Source organism: Sus scrofa, chromosome 1, assembly GCF_054392235.1.
Source record: "Sus scrofa isolate SSC_HxYL_T2T_F1_AM1 chromosome 1, Sscrofa_HxYL_maternal_Yorkshire_Landrace_v2.0, whole genome shotgun sequence".
NCBI classification, from domain to species: Eukaryota; Metazoa; Chordata; class Mammalia; order Artiodactyla; family Suidae; genus Sus; species Sus scrofa.
The window spans coordinates 287,909,951-287,926,500 of record NC_139383.1 but is presented as its reverse complement, the minus strand read 5'-3'; the positions used below and the strand labels follow the sequence as shown (position 1 = coordinate 287,926,500).

Sequence of the window (16,550 nt, the reverse complement as noted above, 5' to 3'; positions counted from 1 at the left end):
CGCTCCAGCGCGGGCTCCCAATGCCCCCCTTCTCCTGGCGCCCCGGCCCCCCCGCAGCCGCCTGGCGGCCACGCTGCCCCGGTGTGTTCAAGGGACGTTGACAGCCTCACCTCTTCCGCCGCTCATGCCTGGGGCAGCTCTTCCTGTCCCCCATCTCTGGGTGGGAACATTGGGGTCCAGAGGCGATGCCCGGCCCTGGGCTTGAACCCACCATGGCGGGGGGGGTCCCCTGGGAGGGGACAGGTCATCAGCGCCTGACCCCGAAGAATGGCCCCAACTTCCTACATGTTTGCACAAGGCGCGCGGGACGCCAGTGTCTTAGCGCCATCGTGACCTTTACCTTTTTAAACGTATTTTCACACGGCCGCCTGCACGTGTCCCGGGAGCGGAAGAGCAGGTTGCCAGGCCTCACGGAATACGGCGCGGACGTGCCTTCCGTCCGCGGTGGCCGCACGCAGAACGGGCTGGTCCCACAGTGGAAAGAGAGCGACACCTGTCCTCCTTCTGCCCTTTGTCCTGAGTTCTTTCAAAACAGAAGCTCCCATCAGAACAGTTGCAGAGAGGGTGATTCAAATACTTAGAGAACCAAAACCCAGTTTCCACGGAAGATTCACAGCTGCACGCCGGTCCCGGGAAGCCGCTCTCCATCCACGAGCAGGTGTTGGCTTTATCCCGCCTTTTAATTCCGCCCTGAAAAGAAACACCGACGGCTTTTCATACCACTTTGCTCCTTGCTTAATTTAGCTACGGAGTTGGCCTGGAACCAGTAACTTCTTATTCTAAAGCATATTTTCGGAGTTCCTTCCCGTCATGGCTCAGCAGGTGAAGAACCCGACTAGCATCCATGAGGATGCGGGTTTGATCCCTGGCCTCACTCAGTTTAAGGATCCAGCGTTGCCGTCAGTTGTGGGACAGGTCCCAGATGCGGCTTGGATCCCTCATTGCTGTGGCTGTGGTGTAGACCGGCAGCTGTAGCTGTGATTCAGTGCCTCTGATTCTGTATACCTACAGGTATACTTCCATATACTGTGGGCGCGGCCCTGAAAAAAAAAAAAGTTTATTTTTCATTTGTGTGTCTTCCTCAGTGACATCTAATCTTTTCTTTGCAGTCGAGGAGAATAAATGGCTTCAGCTACATTATAAAATATGTTGATATTGGGGGGAGGAATCTCCAGTGTGCAGCAAAATACTAGGAACCCCAGAGATTCTGCAAAGAGCCGACCACTTCCCGTCCCGGGCAGGCGCGCGGGGATGAGCCCGCTGCGCTTTGCAGACCCGGCTGGGGGGCCTGGCGCTGTCCCCCCAGCGGCCCCCCCCCCAGGCCCCACGTGCACTTTGGGGAGCGGGCATCAGGGTGGCAGTACTTTTTATAAGAGCAGATAAAATGCTAGTGTTCAAACTCGGTGCCTGGCTTCCCACGGTGCGTGGATCTCAGCTTGGAGAAGCTGGCTGACAATTCAGACTCTGAGCAAGAGAGCGAGCGGGAGTGACCCCTCCCTAGGAAGACCCTCTTCCTCTACGGCGAGGAGAACCTGGGTGCTGGACGTCAAACCAGACCTCCGGATGACCTCTGGATGACCTCCAAACCCCCTCCCCCAATCCCTATGCTGCTGGGACCTGACACCCGTTCCTCCCGGGAAAGGGGGCAATTCCTGCAGAGACAGCGGACCCCAGGGTGACTACCCCGGAGCACTGGACATTCACGAGTTGGGTCTCTCCCCTTCTCTGCATTAAGTGAAATGAACCTGTGGCCCCAGGGTGTAGACGTGCCCCTCCCCCACTCCGTGGGACACCAGGGGGGGCTCTTTGCGTTGGACTCCTCTGTGGGTCTTAATGATTGCAGCTTGGGAGCTCCCATCGTGGCTCAGTGGTTCATGAACCCAACTGGCATCCATGAGGATGCAGGTTCGATCCCTGGCTTCACTCGTGGGTTAGGGATCCGGCATGGCCGTGAGCTGTGGTGGCAGTCGCAGACGCGGCTCAGATCTGAATTGCTGTGGCTGTGGTGTAGGCTGGCAGCTACAGCTCCGATTGGACCCCTGGCCTGGGAACCTCCATATGCCGCAGGTGTGGCCCTAAAAAAAAAAAAAAGAAGAAGAAGAAGAAAAATTATAGCTCGATTTGGTGACACAACCCCCTGGAGACTTTCTATAAGCATCTGCCAGCTCTGGCCGCAGCTCCCAGGATGCAGCTGCGCACGGGCGCCTGCTCGGGCCCGGGTGAGTGGAGGAGCTGGACCAGGGCTGCACACGTACAGCCAGTCATCACTTCTGGACAAGCAGTCCCATCTGCCTGCACTGCAGCCCCTTTTCCTGAAGGTCCAGAGGGAAAGCCGACATGGGCTCCAGCGTGCGCCAGAGCTGACCTAGGACGCGGGACACGGAAGGGGCTTCCACGCAGCATGGCTTGTCTGCAACAATCACGTGTGTGTCCAGATTCTGGCAGCCAGGCATGGCCAGTCCTGCCCAGTAGGCACACAGAACAGGGCTGGGAGGGCAGGAGAGGGGAAGGTGTGAGGGTCTGGGGGGGAGGGGGATGGGCCACCGGAGCGGAGAGGTGCCTGGGGCTGAACCTGCACAGGTGGGACACTGACAGTCCCAGACGCTGGGTTCGCATGCCAACGCAGGTTAACGTCCTGAAAGGCCACCCCACAGAGGACAGACTGGTAAACTGGCTTGTGAACGGGGCTTGACTTAATAGCATTAAACAGACCCGGGGCTTATATACAAAATAAGCTGATTTTGTTTTCAAGTGTTAAAAGCCCGCCTTAAAAACTAAGTAGAATTTAAAGCATGGATTAACGAATTGTTTTTCCTGGAAGCATGTAGGTGAATGAATACTGGACCATGGAAACATCAAACACACACCACGCCGGGGGCCACGGGGCCTGCTCATCACGGCGTCTGACCCTGCAGACACCGACTGTGGCGGTGGGCACACGTCCGTCTTTGGGTACAGATGTGAACTCCTGCTAAAACCCAGGAGCACACAACGTGGAACAAATTCACTTGCACGTTCAAATAATGACTAATTTCAGCTGCCAAGTAAATCCTGCTCCAGTCAAATTGTGGCTGAACTGCAACAGTGAGCTGGGCCCTCCAGGCGGCAGGTGAAAGCCTGTGGGCAGCAGGTGAATGCTGGAGGATGGGCACGCGTCAATATCAGTGCCCAGCCCCGCGTGTGCCCCGCGGCAGCCTCAGAGCAGGAGGCACAGGGTGCCACGCTCTCCTCCGTTCCACATGGCACCATCACCCGGCCTGGACATTCGGAGAGCATGGGGAGGGGACGGGCCCCGCCTGCCCGCTGCTGGAGCGCAGCCTTGACAAGCCCAGTTCCCAGAAGGCGCTGGGCTTTGTCCTTGGACCTCAGGAGTCTGGGCACCACAGCCCAGGCAGCAGCTGCAGTCCCTTCACTCGCACGGATCAGGGCAAGGACATTTGTTTTATTTTGTTTTTAGGGCCGCACCCACAGCATATGGAAGTTCCCAGGCTAGGGGTTGAATCCGAGCGGCAGCCTCTAGCCTACAGCACAGCCACAGCCGCACCAGATCCGAGCCATGTCTGTGACCTACACGGTGGCTCACGGCCATGATGGATCCTTAACCCACTAAGCGAGGTCAGGGATCGAACCTGTGTCCTCAGGGATATTAGTTGGGTTCCTAACCAGCTGAGCCACGGCGGGAACTTCCGGGACAAGGACATTACAAACCCCCGGGGGCTGGCTCTTACCTCTTAGAGCCGTGATTAAAAACGAACAACCGCAGCTCCCGTATAAAAAAGAGGTTTATTGAGCTGTTAGAATCATGTCATAATTGAACAGGACTGGACATTAAACAACACAGGCTTCAGGGGGGAACTGGTGACCTGCCTCGAGAGCTCACTGGCAATTTCTACATGCAACTGGGACGGCCAGTTGGCTCGCTGGCCTTTGTGCTTTGAAACGCTTTTCCGAACGAAGGCTGTGTCCACGGTATTCAGAAGTCACGCCTGGGCCTCCCAGGGCCAGGGGCTCTTTTACACCACGAGTCCTGTCCCGCGGGGCCCCAACACGGACGGCTGGGCACTCCTGTGAGTCGCAGGGAGGCCCCCAGCGGCCGCCTTCCCCAGGCGTGAACTGCGGCCACCACTGGCCGCGGCCACCAGCATCAACCCTAAAGGGCCAGGGCGGTCGGAACCAAGCGTCTGCTGATCTAAGACATGTGTGGAGATGACGAAACCTGTAAGGGGGACGCCCTACGAAACGGAATGATGGGATTTGCTCAAAAATACTTTTGTACAGCACTTTAAATAATTTACAAAAAAGCTACAAAAATCATATTTACTGGGACACGTCTGTTAAATAAAAACATTGTTTCGCGTTAGTGTACAAATATACAGGCTGTACAGGGCGTGTCACACGCCCATGCCCACCGGCGCACTCACAGCTGCAGGACGGGGCCCTTGGCCACTGGGCCGCCGCCCTCCTCCACCGAGGTGTCGCTGAACTCACTGGCGTCGCTGCCCAGGGCCTCCTGGTCCTCGTCGTCTCTGTCTCGCCCCCTCCGCCCGAACCTCAGGTCCAAGACGCTGTCCTCGGACCCCGAGTGCCTCCTGTCGTGCAGCCCGAGCCCCGCCCGGGGCTTCCTGGGCGGCCAGTGGCCACTGTCCTTCACGAGCAGGTGTGAGCTTCCAAACACGGGGCCATGGCCGGCGGGGGCCCCCCGGAAGGCCGGGAAGGCCGGGCCCGGCAGGGGCAGGCTCAGGGGGGCGCTGAAGAGGCCGGCCTGCTTGCCCCCCCAGGAGACGCTCTTGCCAAAGTGAAACAGCTGCGAGGGGAGCAGCGGCGAGAAGCCGGCGAAGGGCAGGCCTCTCCTGGGGTCCGTCACGAGGCTGGCCGAGCCCCGCGCCTGGCCCTCCGCCCCCGTGTCTCTCGGCGCCCCCAGAGCACCCCCCTTCCATGCTGCGTCCCTGCCCTCCGAGCTCAGGGCCCACGGGCTCGGCAGCCGGCTCTGGGGGGCGAAGTCACTCCAGGGCAGCGCGAGGCCAGGCCGGGGTCCCCCATCCCGCTCGGTGCCCAGGGCCCCCGCCAGCGAGCTCTGGCTCCCTGCCCGGGTGCCAGCTTCTGTGCAGCTGGGCAGCTGACCAAAAGCACTTTCCCTGGAGGCAGGCTCGGTCCCCCGGGGGCTCTGGTCCTTGGGCGCGTGGGCGTTCCTCCTGCCGGCTGGTAACCCCTTGGCAGACACGGCCCCACTGACGCTCCTGGGCGGCGCCAGCTCACATCTGGCCAGGGCTGCGGGGAGGCAGGCCTGCTCGGCCCGGGGGCTGCTCCTCCCGCCCAGGGGGAAGGCTCTCCCCAGGCCCCTCGGTCCCTCAGCCGGCTGCGAGGGCCCCCTGCCCCTCTGGCTCCGTGTGGACAAACCGGGCGGGAGGGCCGGGCTGGGGGGTGGCACTTTCCGGCCCGGCAGCTCCGGCCTGGCCGTGCTCCCGGTCCCGAGAGCGCCCGGGCCCCCTCCCTGAATTTCTAATCCACTCACGGACTCCTTGGCCTTTTCGGCCAAAAACTTCCTGATCTCCAGCTCGATGCTGTCATCACTGTCCACGGAACTCGTGTCGCCAGAAAGGGAACTGGCGCTTGGGGCTGGACTGGGAGGGTCACCGGCGGACGTTTCACTGGAGAAGAGGCTCCCTCCTGCGGCTCTGTCCCTGGGCCGGAGAGCTGGGGACCCGTCCTCGGCCGTGGTGCCATCCGGCTTCGGCCTCCCCCCCTCTTTTCTGGACTTGGAGAGGCAGCTTTTCAGCAAGTGTGGGCTTCGGTCTCGCCAGTCTTTCTGGAAAGCCCCGACTTTATCCAAGAACTGTGTCTCCGTGGTGCTGAACCTGACTTTCTTCTTGCAGCCGGCCCTGGGGTCCCTGCACCGCTTCCGGAGCCTCCGCTTGGACCGCAGCAAGTCCTTAATGGCAGTGTCCAGGTCCTCGTCACTGTCCAGCGAGCTGCTCTTATCCTCGGAGCTCTCCTTCTCGTCCCTGGGCCTTGCCTCGGCCACCTTCCCGGGGCCTGGGGACACGGCCCCCTGCGTGTCTGCGGGAACGTGTTCAGGGCCCAGCACGCCCGTCCTGCCAGGGACAGGCTGGCCCTGGGTCTCACCCTCCCTCGCGGGGGTCTCGCTGGCTCTCCCCAGGCCTCGGTCGGCGTCCTGGGCACCCTCCGGCACCACCGCCGTCTCTCTGGTCCGCTTGGGTGCGCAAGGTCGCACAGCGTGGCCGCTGCCTCCGCGTTTCCTCTTGCAGCTCAGCGCCAGGTCTGGCGTTTTAGCGGGGGCCCTGAGGCCGGGCGAGGGCAGGGGGCTCTGGGCGGGCGGTGGGCAGGGGTCCGCTCTGGCCAGCAAACTCCCCGACTGCGCCTTCAGGGCCAAGAACGTCCGGATCTCCTGCTCGATGCTGTCGTCACTGTCCACAGAGCTGCTGTCGCCGTCAGAGCGGGAGGGCACGTTTGGGGGAGAGAGGAGCGGGCTGGCGGGCAGGGCCCGGTCGCCGCCTTCCAGGGGAGCCGGCGGGATCGTTTTGGAAATGTCCAGGATGGCTTCGGCGCACATCAGCTCGGCGGACGTGTCCGCCCGGCACGGGGACCGGTCAGCACGCCCGCTGTTGGCCGTTGTGTTTCCTGGAGGTGCGGGAGCTGTGGTTTCCTTGGGAAGCTGGGCAGCTTGGTCGGGGTCCGGGCCATCCGGGCTCAGGTCTGCAGCCTTGAGGGCCGGAGGCTTCTTCCTGCTGGGGGCTTTGCCGTGGGCTTCAGGCCAGGCGCTTCGTGCGCAGAGGCTGGCGCTGTGTGCAGGGGGCCCGGGCCCCTTCTCCTCCCCGGGCGGGGACCTCTGCGGCAGGTCCCCAGCGGCTTCCTTCCTCTTCTCCAGCTGGTACAGCTGGATGGCCTCCTCGATGCCGTCGTCACTGCTGGAGTCGGCTGCCTCGCGCACGGGGGTGGCGCTCCGGACTCGCCTCCCCCGCCTCCCGGGGCCGGCGCCCCTCCGGCCCCCACCTCTGCTCGGGGCTGCTTCTGCGGGGCGGCCTGCGATGGCGGGGGGTTCGCCGGTGACCTTGGACCTGGGGCCTCTGGGCTGCGCACTGGCCTTTGCGGACCTGGGAGGCTTCCGGAAGACAAACTCCTTGCAGGCGCCTGCCGGGTCCTGCCGCTGTGCCTTGCCCGTCGGCTCTCTGCCGGACCTGCACGCCGCTTTGGCCAAGCTGTTGCTGGCGTCTGGTTTTCTGTCGGCGGGGAGGTCGCATTTTTGGGTTTCGTGCTGCCTTTTCTCGCTCAGGAACTGTTCGATCTCGGCTCGGATGCTCTGCTCGAAGGAGTCGTCACTGCTCACGCTGACCGGGGAGGCGGAGCCCCGGTCCTCACCGGCCCTCCTCCGGCTGCTGGGGACACCGCGAGAGCCAGCTGCAAGGCTGGGGGCACAGAGGGCAGCCGGAGTGCTGCTCGGAGGCGGCTCTGATTTGCACCCACCGGCCCCGTCTGCGGCCCCGGGCGCTGGGGCGGCTCCGCTCTTGGCCTTCAGGTACTCCTGGATGGCTTGCTCGATGTCCCGGTCCACGGAGTCGTCGCTGTCCGAATCCAGCACCAGGGGGCCAAGGTCTGAGGCCCCCTCCTCCCGCTTGGGGTCCAAACCAGCAAGACCACAGGCAGCAAAGGCGGGGCTGGCGGCCAGCCTGGCGCCGTGGCCTCTCTCTGCCCTCTGGCTCCTCTGCCGGGCATGCTCGCCGCTCATGCCCAGAGCGGCGCCGTTGCCCTGAAGCGTGCTGATGACCATGTGCACCTTGGCGCTCACCGCCGCTCTCGCGATGCCCTCTTTCGGCTCCGAGAAGCATCGGGGGAACCTACAGCTCGCGGGCTGGCCGAAGGCCTCCCATTTGGACTGCAGGGCGAGCACAGGAGGGGCGTTCATGAGAAACATCCTAGCAGACGGGACGGGCAGAGAGGTGGCACCCGGCTTCTCTGCCTGCTTCACATGCTGGAGGATCCGGCGCGCTGGGGCCGTGGCCGGGCTGTGGCCCGGGGCCGCCGAGAAACAGGCCTGGGGAGCGTCCCGCTGGCCTTGGGCCCCCAGGCCAGTCGCTCACGCCTCGGGGCCTCAGCTGCCGCAGCGGTACAGGGAGGATGGCTGCGCAGGTTCCGGGGAAAATGCTGCCGGCTCGCATGTCCCCTCCTGGTCCCTCTGTCCATTGCCTCCGTGAAGGAACAGGAGCTGCATCTCCCCCTCAAAGTCGCCAGGCGCTGCCAATGAGCTTAGGGCTCAGACGCTCCTCTGCAGGTGGGAGAGGCTGACAGGTGTGAATCCAGGCTCAGGGCCGTGTCCCCGGGATGTCTGGGCTTGTCTCGAACCAGCAGCTCCTGAAATGAGAAGTTGTGTAAGGTGAGCCATTCAAACATTATCTGCCCAGACACATTTATTTTTATTTTTGCTTTCTCGCTCTCTCTCTCTCTCTCTTTTTTTTTTGCTTTTTAGGGTGCACCTGCGGCCTGGGGAGGTTCCCAGGCCACAGGTCCAGTTGGAGCCACAGCTGCCGGCCTCCACCACAGCCACAGCCACGCGGGATCCAAGCCGCGTCTGTGACCGACACCACAGCTCACGGCCACGCCAGATCCTCAACCCACTGAGCGAGCCCAGGGAGGGAACCCGCCCCCTCCCGGTTCCTAGCCGGGTTCGTTTCCCCTATGCCGCGCCGGCAACTCCTGCCCAGACCCCTTTAGAGTGATTCTACCACTAAGCCTTTCTGTTGGAAAACCTCACTGTCTGTCTGTCTGATCACCTCCTGCAGTCGTATCGTTGTCTTTAGCTAATTAGCACGGACGCTGTCCCAAACACAGACGCACACCCTTTATTCATCCTGTGTGGTCTCTCCACACTTTCGTAGCTCAGACCAGACGGGACTGGGTCGGCAGAACCCCTGGGCCGGGCTTGGGAGCGCTCTGAAGCCTGCTCACAACAGCCTCTACACTAAAGGCCCAGGGGCACCGCCGCGGAGAGGAGCCTAAGAGCCGGCACACAGCCCATTAGAAAGACTCAAACTGATCAGGTAACTACCAATTCTTAACACGACTCCGACCCCTCCCGATCCCCTAGACTGGAAGGCAAAGCAGCCGAGATGCGAGAGGCGCGCTCGGCAGCAGGCGCGGAAACAGGGAAGTCCACGTTCGAAGGCAAAGCGGTGCCTCGGGCCCTGCAGCCTCGGCCCGTGGCCGGCAAGTGGCCTGTGTGTTCGCCTGGATTCGGACACAGACCCTTCGCCACCGAGCTTCCTTCCTGACAAGCGGAGAATCCTGTGTTTACACACGGGGTCCTTTTCAAGACGGCCTGGCCAGGCCGCCTGGGCACAGACGTGCCCAGGCAGGTGGGACCAGCGATGCGCCAGAGGCCGCCGCTGATTCCGAAGGAAGTCCTTGGCCCTGGCCGATCGGCGGTGTGCTGGGTCAGGGACTGGGTCCTCGCTCCTCCGCGGACGGGCCACAGCAGCCCGAGCCCACGCTTTAGACGGACCTCCGACTGCCAGGATTAAAGAGACTCAGAGACCTCACTCGGACGCTGAACGTACAGCGAGGCCACGTTGAGGGGAAAAGACAGAGCACCCATTTAGGGGCTCCACGCCAAATTTTGGAAGAACTTACCCTGAGGCCAGACACAATTAACTACAACTTATGTCCAAGTCTCGGGCCACAGGTCTGATACTGCCGGATGGGACGGGCGAGCACGTGAAGCTAGGTGGCAGTTCTGAGAGTCTGGGGGCCCGTGACATTCCCTGGGACCTCTCCCAGACACCCCCCCCCCCCGGAGACTCCCTGAGGCCAAGGGCAGTGGGGACCACCAGTTGGGGGCGGGGGGAGGGCTCGTTTTCTGCCCTGTGCCCACATTCCTTGCTCCTTGGTCAAGCTGCCAAAGCACAGAGATAGCAAGACAAGCTTGGGCCCTGGAAGGAGCCCGAGCCCACAGGGCGGCCGTGCTTTCTGTTCCAGGGAGCGGAGCAGCTGGAAGGGGAAACGCCACCTCTGCCAAGCATGGGGACCCCGTCCACAGCTCGGACAGGACCGTAGAGGGCTCGGACGCCTCGTGAACTGTTTTCTGAACTGTCAGATTACCTAGTGCAAGAATGAGGTTAAAAATCCACACGGCGTCTCCAGCAACAGCTTGTGGCTTTAAAACCATCCGCGAGAGATGAATCATTCTGGAAAACTCCCCTAAAGTGGACTTGGAGCGACTGTGAGCTGAAGCCAGGGGCTCCTGCTTTGTCCAACTGCCAGCCTGCCCCAAACCCCTGAGGTGCCACCATGTGAAAAGTGGAAGGGGGCTCGTGGGCCTCTTCTCAGTCCAGAAACCACCCTCCAGGAGGTCAGAGCCCCTGCTGCTGTCAGCCCGTGGTCCCCCTGCGCACCTCCCGCTCCAGCCTCCCAGGTGGGCTTTCCCCAGGGCCGGGGAGGTGAAGCTCTGGGCTCTCCGGGAGGGCCGGGCCTAAATCGGGCAGGCCTGCCAGAGGTGAGACCTCACCATACCCCAAGGACGTCTTCCCAGCAGAGCGGCAGGGCCACTGCCTGTGCCCCGGGAGCTGGAGGCAAGGCGAGACCCTCCGGCGGGGCGGTGGAGCGGCGGAGCCTGCCCTGCCCTCCCACTCCGGGGCACAGGCTCGGCGCTCACCCCCGGCGCGGCCTCCGCCACAGCGATCCCTGCGGCCGGAGCGGCGACCTGGTCTCTGGCTCGGAAGGGGTCAGGCCTCCACGCCGGGCTGCGCCCCGGGCTCCGTTCCGGGCTCCGCGGGCTCCGCGGCGAGAGGCCGACCGGGGGCCCCGGGACCCTGCCGGAAGCGGCGCGGGCGCCGGCGCAGGGCGCGATCTCGGCAGGCGGCCCGGAGCAGGGCCTCGGCCGCGTTCGGGGCGGGCGGCCGCCAGGCCGGAGGCCCGGCCGCCGCGGGCCCTCACCTGCGCCTCACCTGGGCCCCGCGCCCCGCCGGCTCCGAGCGACGCGGGCGCGCGCAGGCGGGAGCCGCGGCCCGGAGCCGCCTCTGGGGCCGCGATCCCCGCGCGGGCAGCTCCGCACCCCGCGCCCGGCCGCGCCCGCCCCGCCCGCCGCGGCCCCTTCCCCGGCCGGCAGCCCGGCGCCGCGGCCTGCACGCCCGCCCTCCGGCCCGGCCCCCCGCCCCGCGCGCCGCGTCCCGAGGCGGCAGCGGCGGCGGCGGGGTCCCGGCGCGGAGGGGCCGGGCCGCCGGCGCCGGGGGCGCGCGGGAGGGCGGGGCGCGCGCGCGCGGGGCGGGGCGGGCCCCGCAGCCCCCTCCCCGGACCTACCGGCGGCAGCGGGGCGGCGGCGGCCGCGCTCCGGAAGCCGTGCCCGGTGGCTGGGCATCATGGGAATGGCACGGCCGAGTTCCGGGGGAGGCGCGCGGCCCGGCCGGACCCCCGCCCGGCGAGCGCGCGCCCACCTGCCGGCCGCGCTGCGGAGGAGCCGCGGGCGCCGCCGCGCGCCGCCCCCGCGCCCGCCCAGCCGGGAGGCGGCCCGAGCCTGGGGAGACGCCCCACCCCTCCCCGGGCTCTGCCGGCCCGGGAGAGGCGCCGGGGGCCGTGGGGGTGAGTCGTCGGCGCGCCGTCCCGCCCCCAGCCCCGCTCCCGGCGCTGAGGACCACTGTCGCCGGGACCCCCGGCTGCCCGGCGCGGCGGGCGCGCGCCGCGGAAGTGGCCGCGTGGGCAGGCAGTGCCCTGCCTCCGAGGCCCCCCGTGGGAAGCTCGGGCCACCGGGAGCGCAGGGACGGGCCGCTTCCTCGTGGATGGTGTAGCCGTGAGCACCAGCTGCCCTGCGTCTGGAAGCTCCTGCGTGTCCCGTGTCCGCCCCGCCGTGCGCCTGGCACCCGGCCTCCTCGTTCCTCCTCGTCCAGGTTGGCGGAGGTGGTTTCTTGCCTTAAACCTGCCGGGAGCTCACGTCTGGCTCCCCGCAAGCAGCGGGTCCTTCTGCCGACAGCCCCTGCCCCCACACCCCAAGCTCCGTGCTCCGAGGCCGCTTTCTCTCCGGAAAGGCTGCCCAGGCCTTTGCGGACAGCTGTGTGTCTACACTTCCTGCCTCCCCCTAAACTTGGGGGTAAGGAGCCCCCTGCTGAGAATAGGCAACCAACCTGCCCAGGGCCACGGTCTTCAGGGAAGCCTGCAAGCAGGTTTCAGTCCTCATGTGTCATGGAAGCCCAGGACTTCAGAGCAGCCTGGCTCCCGGGATTGCAGCCCTGTCACTGGGACATGGTCGCTGAGCTTCTGGATGTGTGCGGACCCTGGGCCTGGCCTGGGGAGGCTGGGCTGGAGGCTGGAGCCCCTGCAGCCCGCTTCCAGTAAGAGCACACAGATGTTAAAAACACCCCTGCCCTGGACGTCAGACCTGTTTGGCAGATGGGGAGGGAGCTCGGTTTTCCAGGAACTCGCCCTGGACTGCACGTGGGCTTCTACTTCCCGGCGCTGCAGTGACCCTCTGGCCCTGAAGGTCCTTCCAGTGTTGTTGGATCTCTCGAACAGTCCAGAGATCTTCGCCCAGGGCCTCTCTGGTCCCAGGGCTGGTGGGGATGGAGCATGACCGGTGGCAGGCGCAGGTCGAGATCAAGACACGATGCTGTCTTTCTGTCCATTCCTACTGGCCCTTTCTAGAAAGTGCCAGAAGTTGGACAGGATAAAAAAAAATCAGAGGCTGTTGTCTCCGTGAATGAGAAGGGGGCGCTTCCTAGTCTTATTAACCTGGGGGATTTAGGGCCAAGTGTCAAAGAAAAAAATCTCATTAAAACATTGTATTAATGGTTTAGAGAATTGTTTTCAAAAACAGAACCTTCTCATTACAAGAGTAATACTCCTTCAGTACCAAAAGTTTGGGGCAATGTATCGAATCAATAACCTAACGACCCAGAAATGAGGACTATACATATTTTGGCATGTTTTCCCCAGTTTTTGTCTTTTAGGGCCGCACCCGCGACATATGGAAGCTCCCAGGCTAGGGATCTAATTGGAGCTGCAGCAGCCGGCCTGCACCACAACCACAGCAATGCCAGATCCGAGCTGCGTCTGTGACCGACACCACAGCTCACGGCAAGGCCGGATCCTTAACCCACTGAGCGAGACCATGGATCGAACCTGCGTCCTCATGGATCCTAGTCAGATTCGTTTCCTCTGAGCCACGATGAGAACTCCTCCCATGGGCTTAAAATAGCGTGGTGAACATCCTTGCTGGCGTGTCCTCGGAAGCAGGCTGAGGATCAGGTGGGTGGCGGCCTGGGTTCCTGTTCCATTTCGCCTCTGGCAATCTCTTAGGCAAAGGAGGCTCTTCCACTTCGATTTTATTTTCTTTGCTGGTTCCATTTCGCCTCTGGCAATCTCTTAGGCAAAGGAGGCTCTTCTACTTCGATTTTATTTTCTTTGCTGGTGACGTACCATGTGTTTTCATTTTATTACCGCCCATTTGAAAAATTGCCTGTACTTGTTCTTTGCACATTTTTAAATTTTCCTTTTGGACCATGTCTCTCTTTATTGGGGGGTGGGGGGGGCACACCCACAACGTGCAGAAGTTCCTGGGCCAGGGATCGAACCTGAGCCACCGCCGTGACAACACCGGATCCTTCACCTGCTGGACCCAAAGGGGACTGCCGTGTGTCTTTCTCATGTTCCAGCGCTTTTTGCGCTAAGGGTTTTGCCCCCTTCCGTTGTGTACTGCGTTGATTTTTCAGTTTGCCATTTTTTCTTTCAACTTTGGATTTAGCTTTTTGTCGCTTTTGTTTGAGATGTGCACATTTTGAATTCGGAGGAAGCCAGATATGGCAAGTTTCCTTTAAGGTTTCTGGCTCTGGGGTAAGGCCCAGGATAGCTCTTACTGCACTGAGCTGCCATAAGCTTTCAGTGATTTCACGGTGAAATTTCAAAATAAGGACAACTGGGGACATGGAGGGCCGTGAGTTTCAGATTCCGTGCAGCTCAGAAGCCCAAGGGGCTTTGTTTCCCCTGAATCAGCCTCCTGACTGCAAGTTCAAGGTCTCCCAGGACCAGCCCACAGGCGGCCCTTCCTGTTCATGTGATGAATGCTTCTGCCACCGGCCGGGAGGCGGGCGCCCTTCCCCAAAGCAGGGCCCCAGCATCGCTGCTCAGCCCAGGCCTGGCCCCTAGGATGACCAGCAGCAGCTCTGCCGGCCCCGGGGTGGGTGGGCGGGGGGGGGGGGGGAGCTGTGAGGAGTGGGGGCAGGGACAAGAGCAGTGGCCTGGCTTCCAGACGGGCCCTGGGGCCCCATGGGGCCACTGCTGCCCTCTGGCCTCCATTTGCCCTTGGGTCAAGGGCACAGAGAATCCTGGGGACCTTTGCTGTTCCCCTCTGCGTGCATGAGGAGCAGGGAGATGGGGGTGGGGGGTGTGGGGGCAGCTGGGGCAGAGTCAGCAGAGCAACAGGGGCCCCTCGATCTGGTCTGTTTTCTCTAAAAGAGTTACTGCTGCTCCCATCATTAAAGAAGCTCTAATGAAAGGCGGCACCGTTTCCCTGGCACGTGGGGAAGTTCCACAGTCCCTGGGGGCTGTGGGATGCGGGCAGCCGAGCCAGCTGACAGAGGATAAAGGACCGTGTCCCCGCTGCGTCTGGGCAATGGGGCGGGGGGGGGGCATCGACCCCGCCCCGTGGACTGGGTGCTGCTGAGGCTGTGGTCACACAGTCCTCGCTCGAAGGCGAAATTCTCCAAAGACGATTCTTCACTTAAAGCAACAGCCCTCCCGACGCAGCTGTGAGCAGGGGCAGTGATGCCAGCGAGGACACCCGGGCCCTGAGCCTCTGCTGGAGAGGGCGGTGGGGTCCGTGCCAGGTGGCAGCAGGTGGGAGCGGGTCCCGGAGAGCCTCAGCCAGGCTACTCTCACAGGCGACCACTGGGTGGCCGTGACCTGTCCAGCAGAACGGGTCCACAGAGTGTCATTTCTCCCCTGGATGTGCCAGCAACCGCTAGCAGTGGGACGCCCTCAGGGGAGTGGCCGGGGAGGGCGCCCAGGAGACATGGCAGTGTTCCCCTGACTTCTTTATTCTGTTTCAGCTTTAAAATCCTGAGCATTGCTCTCACACAGGTGCAAAAGGCAGCTCACAGCACGTGTCGAATGGAAACGCGTGATTGCTCTTGCGTGTGGATGTGGCCCCCTTGCGTGTCACCCAGACCAGGCGCAGGTCACTCTGCCTTTTCCGTTCAGTCTTTGGAAATCCTCTGTCTGTGAAACCACTAAAAATTTTTTTTTTTTAAATGTAATGGCCATTCACATGGCACAGGGAAGTTCCTGGACCAGGGATTGAATCCGAGCTGCAGCTGTGACCTACACTGCAGCTGTGGCCACGCCAGACCCTTTAACCCACTGCACTGGTTGGGGATTGATCCCATGTCTCCACAGCGACCCGAGCCACTGCAGTTGGATTCTTCTTCTTCTTTTGTCTTTTTGGCAGCACTTGCAGCATATGGAGGTTCCCAGGCTAGGGGTTGAATTGGAGCTGTAGCCACCAGCCTATGCCACAGACACAGAAACTCGGGATCCGAGCCGCATCTTCGACCTACACCACAGCTCATGGCAACGCTGGATCCTTAACCCACTCAGTGAGGCCAGGGATCGAACCTGCATCCTCATGGATACTGGTCAGGTTCATTAACCAGTGAGCCACGACGGGAACTCCCTGCCATTGGATTCTTAACCCACTGCACCATGGCAGAAACTTGCAAAACCATTTTTAATTAATTTTATGGCTGTTCCTGTGGCATGTGCAAGTTCCCAGGCCAGGTACTGAATTGGAGCCACAGCCCCGACCTGCACCACAGCTGCAGCAACACCGGATCCATCACCCCAGAGCTGGGCTGGGGATTGAACCCACATATCTGAAGCAACCCGAGCCAGTGCAGTTGGATCCTTAAACACCGCGCCACTGCAGGAACTCCTGCAAAACCAGTTGTTAAAATCTTTCACCTCAGAAAGGACTTTTATGTGCCTATTTCTGGAGTGTCGGGCTCTTAGGATTTTCCTGGTATGAACCTCACCTGACGTATTCTTTCCTGTTCTGGGGACGACTTGATGTTAAGATTGTTTATAAAGCAGCTTGAACCACGGCAGAAAATAAGCCTTGTAGACGACACCCGTGCGCCTCACGGACAGAAAAGAAAGACGTGTCACCTCTCACTTAGTCACGGAAGGAGGGGTGGTTTCCGCGTCAGGATTTGAGAGAAAGAGGATTTCCTGTCTGGGAGTCTTTGCAGAAGATAAATTGGACGAAGGCCCTTCTTATTCGTTTGCTCTCCTCCCTCCCTGAAGGGTCTGGGGGCTCCGCCGGGGGTGGGGGGGTGGCTTCACAGGCAGGAAAATGTACTGAGCAAAGGCCAAGCACCCTGGGATGGCAGACATGGGGCGTCTGGTCCCAGATGCGTGGACGGGGGTCAGGCTGGGGGCGCTCACGCAGGATGGGGCGGGGACAGGTGGCTGTGAGGTGGGGGCAGTGAAGGCGGGTAGGGGGACCCTCGGATCGTCCCGTTGAGGGAAGTGAACTTTATGCCCCCTGCAGAGGCCAC

General features: G+C 62.3%; 1 protein-coding gene across 3 annotated transcripts; it reads right to left on the bottom strand.

Annotated features, from left to right (window-relative positions):
- Positions 1-3,764: 3,764 nt before the first annotated feature.
- PPP1R26 (protein phosphatase 1 regulatory subunit 26) lies at positions 3,765-11,374 on the bottom strand. Of its 3 annotated transcripts, none has more exons than XM_021081056.2 (2): positions 11,308-11,374; positions 3,765-8,367 (listed from the first exon to the last, which is right to left on the bottom strand). In XM_021081056.2, exon 2 carries the CDS (start codon positions 7,928-7,930, stop codon positions 4,418-4,420), a length of 3,513 nt encoding a protein of 1,170 aa, XP_020936715.2. In that variant the 5' UTR covers positions 7,931-8,367; positions 11,308-11,374; the 3' UTR covers positions 3,765-4,417. The 3 variants fall into 3 exon arrangements, with proteins under 3 accessions (XP_020936715.2, XP_005660602.3, XP_005660603.3); XM_005660545.4 differs by lacking the exon at positions 11,308-11,374 and adding an exon at positions 10,111-10,977; XM_005660546.4 differs by lacking the exon at positions 11,308-11,374 and adding an exon at positions 10,664-10,974.
- Positions 11,375-16,550: the final 5,176 nt, after the last annotated feature.

Bases quoted from the DNA above. Each gene is read 5' to 3' on its own strand.
- PPP1R26 (XM_021081056.2), bottom strand. From the start codon at position 7,930: ATGTTTCTCATGAACGCCCCTCCTGTGCTCGCCCTGCAGTCCAAATGG.